The 6,000-nt window shown below is 42.7% G+C and overlaps 1 protein-coding gene across 3 annotated transcripts in view; it reads left to right on the plus strand.

Annotated features, from left to right (window-relative positions):
- LOC118287711 (inactive ubiquitin carboxyl-terminal hydrolase 53) overlaps window positions 1–5,617 on the plus strand; it is a 31,764-nt gene extending 26,147 nt beyond the window's left edge. For all 3 annotated transcript variants that reach the window (XM_047336335.1, XM_035613181.2, XM_047336336.1), the window contains 3 exons: window positions 3,140–3,206; window positions 3,309–4,039; window positions 4,147–5,617. In XM_047336335.1, the coding sequence (XP_047192291.1) occupies window positions 3,140–3,206; window positions 3,309–4,039; window positions 4,147–4,223 (875 nt within the window). In that variant the 3' untranslated portion in view covers window positions 4,224–5,617. The remainder of the gene's footprint in view (window positions 1–3,139; window positions 3,207–3,308; window positions 4,040–4,146) is intronic.
- Window positions 5,618–6,000: the final 383 nt, after the last annotated feature.

Raw genomic sequence — 6,000 nt, forward strand, 5'->3', positions numbered from 1 at the left:
CATTCACTTGCCTCCCTTTTAATTTAAAAAATGTCAAGAGACTTATTTTTGCATTTAAAAACATCTACAGTTGTGTTTTCACGTCAGTGTTCATTACTTTGATGAATATCTTGAAATGCTGAATAAATAGTTGGGACCTTAACTTTGCTAAAAAAAGAACCCCCATCTCATTGTGCCTTTGAGGGTCTATTCTTCAGTGGCTATTTTAGAATCAGTATTTGGTATATTTGGGCCCTGCTGTCTGCAAAATTGTATCAACAAGCTGCGGCGTCGAAAGTCAATTTGGCCTGAGGTCAGCAGTGGCAGTCTGGCGTAAGGTTTTCAGAGAGGAGTGAACAGATTCCAGGAGTCCATTAAAGTCCAAAATCCTTTCTAAAAAAACATTTATGATGGAGGGGCGTTGTGAAGAGCACCAGTTGACATTTTGACCGCAGGCATTTATCCTAACAATTGTTTGTCGCGTCAGAGAATAGATATAAAAAAAAAGCTCTTTTTGATCACCTCGGTGATGACCTTTGGATCTTGTTGTGAACAAATCTCATTGATTTACATCACGCCAAATGGAGATGATAGTTGAACATCCTGCCTGCAGTAGTGTAAAAGAAAAGGTCACAGCTGTCCGGAGCCGGGGTGGGAATTTCAGGCACTTCAAATCACATCTTTTCCTCATGTGCCCTGATTGGATCTGGCAGCTCCTGCCGACCTCAGTAGGACATCACATATGCAGAAGAGTTGTGGTAATTCCCAAATTATTATTGGTATGAGATACAAATTATCTTAAGATAGTGGTAAAACTAAACCTTACCAGTTGCTTGCAAATGCTTCTCCCTGTCTGAAACATTTAAAACAAATAATAGTAAAGTAGAGAAAGATGAAAGGAGTCATTATGAATCTTATCCTTTATATGGTTAAATTGATTAATTGTGTGTTTGTGTGTCCATTAGTGAGCATGGTTGGTCTATTGATGCCATGTAGCAAGCCAGCGGCTGATGTAATGACTTCAGAGTTAATGCAATGTAATGGCAACGTTTTACTATTGTGCCATCGGGCATAAACATTTATCACGTTAATACACAGAAACAAAGGCCTTTCCAAGAAGATTTTTTTGTGATTTTTGTGTTTGATATGACTTGACTTTGGACTTCTGGCCACTGACAGATATAATTGTTGAAAGCCTGACTTTCCCCCCCCCCAGGGGTTCATGTTTCCTCCCCACAGTCAGGAGTTCAGGTCCTCATGAAAAGCTGAACTGCAAATATTCAGCACAATTCAGTCTGATTGATGTTCACGAATTTAAATACCCCTGACAGCAGAGAAGTACAAATCTCGACATGACAGCCCGCGAACTGAAATGTGGAGAGCTTTTTTTTGTTTTTGTTTTTTTCCGTCACATCAACATAACTTCAAAGGGCTGTCAAGAAATTTTGCATGTACAATTTCTCAAAGCCTAGTTAAGGGTTTGCTTTCATGGTCTGTACAGAGGCACATTTTCTATTTCCCCCGGGAGTTTCTCACTCTGACAGTTGGAATAATTGAAATGACGTCAAATCACTTCTCTGTTCCCCACACTTAAAAGTCCGATATAACTTTGGTGGATGACAACACCCCACAAAAACAGGTGTCTCTCTCGAACTTTCTCAGAGTTAACAGCAGGTGCCAGAGATGGGGCCAGAGACAGGTCTGTGGGTGATTTACGCCAGGAGAGAATCTTAATACTTCATAAGTCAGCCACTGATTGTTACATTTTCGTAAGTGAAGAAAAGCGTGCGTGCGTGCATACGGAGCGGCTTCGTCTTCTTTAATCCCAGTTAACAACTCGATTCTCTCCAGTTAAAATGGGAGTGGGAGGGGAATTTTTTGTTGTGCACCACTTGGTTGCAGTTTAGACAGTACATTGGATGCAGCTGAACCGCAGTCTAATCCGTCCAATCAAAGTACATGGACGGCTTCCCGGGCGAGTGCAGAAGGCCACGTAAACAGCGGGACACCTTGAATACATGTTTTGCTGGCGCCCGCGGGCTACAGCGGCAATCACAAAATTCCACTGAAGTGAATGTTTACTGGATATGAGCCGAAACAAATATTTTTGATTTCAAAAGTAACAGACAGTCCACAACCTTGTCCAGCTGTTTTCTCCTAAAATGATGCGCGTGACCATGGAGACTGCATCCCCCCCCCTTTTTTTTCTTTTTCTTTATGAGAATGATATTGTTATAGTTGCTTGCCAACATCGCAGATCAGCAGCATCAAATTGTGAATCGCCACATGGACTTAGCGGCTTAAAAATGCAATAGTGATGCGGAGGGGATCTGGAGTCTGGAGTCTGACCCCGGTGTAATTGCATGCCAGCACAAAGGATTTAGCCACTAAAGCTTTGAGAGAGCACGTGGAGGGGGGGGGGTCGTGTATGCTGACACATCACAGATGATCCTCAGCCACTCACTCTCTTCCTTGTCCTGTTAGTCAGCTGTTGTCTGTGTCTCGGGCCATGTAAATCACACCCACCCCGCTAACATGGCTAAGCTCCACGCCAGCCCCCCCCACCCAGGCACCTGCTTTTTCAAACGTGTTTGTGTTGATCTGACCGGGTGACATCACCTTTTATGCCCACATTCTTGCAGCACAATTCATTGACATCACATCATGACGTGAATTGGTTTAGTAGAATTGTAACTTTTTTTTTTTATCTTCCTTTTTTTTATGACTATTTTCATGAATTTGTGCATGTTCCAGCTTCTAAATCAGCTGGAGTTCACGCAGGGTCCTCATTGTTTTATTAGTACTGTTAGCTCAAAGCTAGCAGGGCCTGGATATGAACCCAAACTCCCTCCGAGGGGCCATGTTCTTTGGTTGGATCAGACAGTCAGAGTGATACACAGGGGGCCTTAGGGCGCTCTGCCAGACTGGCTGTTCTGCTTTGATATTTCCTCTCCCAGCACCAGGCAAAGGGCCTCGCTGTGACCCTGTTAGATAACATGTCTTTGCTGGACAGGCACAGAGGGGGAAAAAAAGCTATGTAGCCGTGTTTAAACAAAAACCCATGACAGATGTTACCTAGCTTTATTTTTTTAAACATCTGGCAGCGATGACCATGAGTTTTACAAATGAGTTGTGTTCATACGTCCTCATTACTTTCTAGGTGAACGAGGAAGAAAATCTCCGGAACTACAAGATGCAAACATCCTCTCTGGTGAGCCCATACAAAGGTAAATCAGAGCAAAAACTGCATAAAGTACAAAAAAAAATTCAGTCAATGTGGCACAAGGGCCAGTAAACATATTGACGGTTGTGTGTTTGCTCTGTAACAGAAGAGGGGCCTTCCGTTACACTCCCGGGATCTTGGAAAAGAACAGTGGTCTGGACAGCGAACAAGAGGACAATGTGGATGGCAGCCCCGTGAGCCCCGTGCCACCTTACTTAGCGAAGACCAGCAGTTCTGAGTGGAACAGCTCAGACGACCTTGCTGGACCCTTTTCGGAACAAGAGGAGACTGGCACTGTTGCCGACATGGACCCTTACTTGCATAACCACCCCCCTCCTTTACCCTTCAAAACCTTTGGCAACAGCCACGCTGACCCGTCTGGCTTCCACTCCCAACCGCCCGGGGAGCCAACGCGGTTGAGTCCCCGCCACGAACCCAAAAATGGCTCGTCCCCCCTCTCGCACACCGTCCTCCGCCGGTGGATTGAGACACCTGCCGAGCACAGGCTTTCGTCCGGCGCCAGCTCCAAGTCGGGGTCGTCAGACCAGGACAGGAACGATCTGTCGGCCAGCGAGAGCGACGAGAGGCTGCCCAGCCCAAAGCCCGGACACGCCGATGGCACTCACTCCCCTTCTCTGACGGAGATGGTTCATCCCACCACTTACTTTTCTGTGGATAACTGTATGACAGACACGTACCGGGCGAAATACCATAAGAGGCCCGCCTACATGAAAGCAGAGGACCATGCGTCATCGGGGGAGAGTGATGCCGAAGTGAGGGGGTTGCCCTTGCCAGTTGTTCGTTCATCAGAACCTTTAAAAAGCCGGTCAGAACCAGGTATCCTGCAGCACAGTATACTACTGCCAATGCCATATATACGGTTTGTGTATTACTTTTTGGCCCTTTTGTGAATGTTGATTTATTCTAAGGTTTTTGTCTTGCAGGCTATTCGACCACGAAGACTACTGCAAAGTGGAATCCAGTGACTCCAAAAGGACTCGATGAGCATGGTTTCCTATGATTTTTTTACAAAAGCATCAAACCGACGTCGACTGGATGCCAAAAGGAGTCGTCCTGCACTATGAGCTGCTGCTCAGCTCGACTCCTTCAAACTGGGCCTTGAATTTGCTTATGAACTGGAACATAACAGAAAGTTGGACTTGAACTGGGTGCCAAAGAGATTGTAAAAAGAACGACAGGTGTCCTTAAAAGCCATTTTGTCACTTTTTTGTGAGTGAAAAAAGAGATTATGCACAGTCGACGGCACCATAAAGGTACAGAATAAGAAACACGCCCAGAAATATTTAGCTGTCGAGTTTTGGGCTGTTGGTGCTCAAAAAAACTAAGGGTTGGGTTAATGGAGAATGTATCACAAAACGTCACTTTACCATGCAGCAGATGAAAAGATTTATTTTACCTGAAGAAATATCCAATGTCTCGCAATTCTACTTTTCCCCCCACTCTATTGAACTATTCTTTTTCTTTAACTACTCCCATTTCAGTGTTATGAGGTGTCTGCCCCGATTATGTCTGTTTTTGACATTTACCTTTCATTGGGTTGTGATGAACTCAAGGTTGCAGTAATATTCAGTACTTTATTTTTAGTTTGTAGATTTTTGGAAAGTAGTTCTACACACCAGGGACTCTTTTGGCACGACTTAAAAATGGATCCCAAGGATCCGTGTTAATATGAAGCTCAAGGGACACCCACATTGGTTTTTTGGCTAATCAGACCTCTTCTTCTCCTCGTGTATGTCAAAGTGAGACGGGTCATAACTTGGATTTCTTGTTGGTACGTGGTGTTTAATAACCACCAAAGGTTTTTCTTCTGTCTCACCCTTTGTCACACCTTGAACAGAGGCATTCTAAGATATCAAAATAACCAGTGTGGGTGTCCAGGGGCTATAAGGGGATCAGTAAATATTTCAAATTGATCGCATACTGGGTAGAAAGCTATGTGGCCGCACATATTAACTGTGTTTTATATGTCTTTACACTGTATTTCTGGTTTGATTCTCTCTCTTTTCACACTCCTTACAGTTATTTCTGTCTTTAGCAAAATCAACAAAAGTGTGTCTCGCTTCCTTAAGTATCTTCTAGGAGCAGAAAGTCTGCACTTCTAGGACATTGACATGTGAGAATTGAAATGCTTAATTTAGAAATAGGATTTTTTTTTAGGTTTATTATTGATAACATGTTCTACACCTGAGTAGTGGACTATTTTTGGCCCAAAATATTTTATATATATACAGCAGACTCTAATGCACAGTGCCTTTTGTATTTTTCTATGTCAAGACAAGAGTAAATTTGGAGCCATGGTTTGTACAATTATTTGACTTAAAAATAATTTTTGTAACTTTAATTTTATATTTTATTGATTAACATCTGTTAAATAAACTATTTTATTTAACCACACCTGTGTCAAGCCGTATTATATTCAGGAGCACAAAGTTTAGACTGAAGCAATGCTGACTGTAAAACTGTATGAGAGGAAACCTGGTCGTTGATGATAAATATCAAAATGAAGAATATATTGGTTTCAAAAACAAATGATTACTAAATCTTCATAACGTCAATGTAGGTACCTCTCTTCTTTCTGCCATTGTCAAAGGAAACGGAAATACAAAGCTACCATTCAACAGATCTCGTTTTGTGCCTCTGTTTCAACAGTCTCCGTATATAAATTAAAATCTATCATCAAATTTAAAGTTAGAGAAGGAAATTCTTGCCTTATGAATGTGAAATTTACCAATTATGACAAAAAAAAGATCAGCCATGCAAGTCAAATCCTCAGCCTG

The sequence above is a fragment of the Scophthalmus maximus genome, chromosome 12 (assembly GCF_022379125.1).
Source record: "Scophthalmus maximus strain ysfricsl-2021 chromosome 12, ASM2237912v1, whole genome shotgun sequence".
NCBI classification, from domain to species: domain Eukaryota; kingdom Metazoa; phylum Chordata; class Actinopteri; order Pleuronectiformes; family Scophthalmidae; genus Scophthalmus; species Scophthalmus maximus.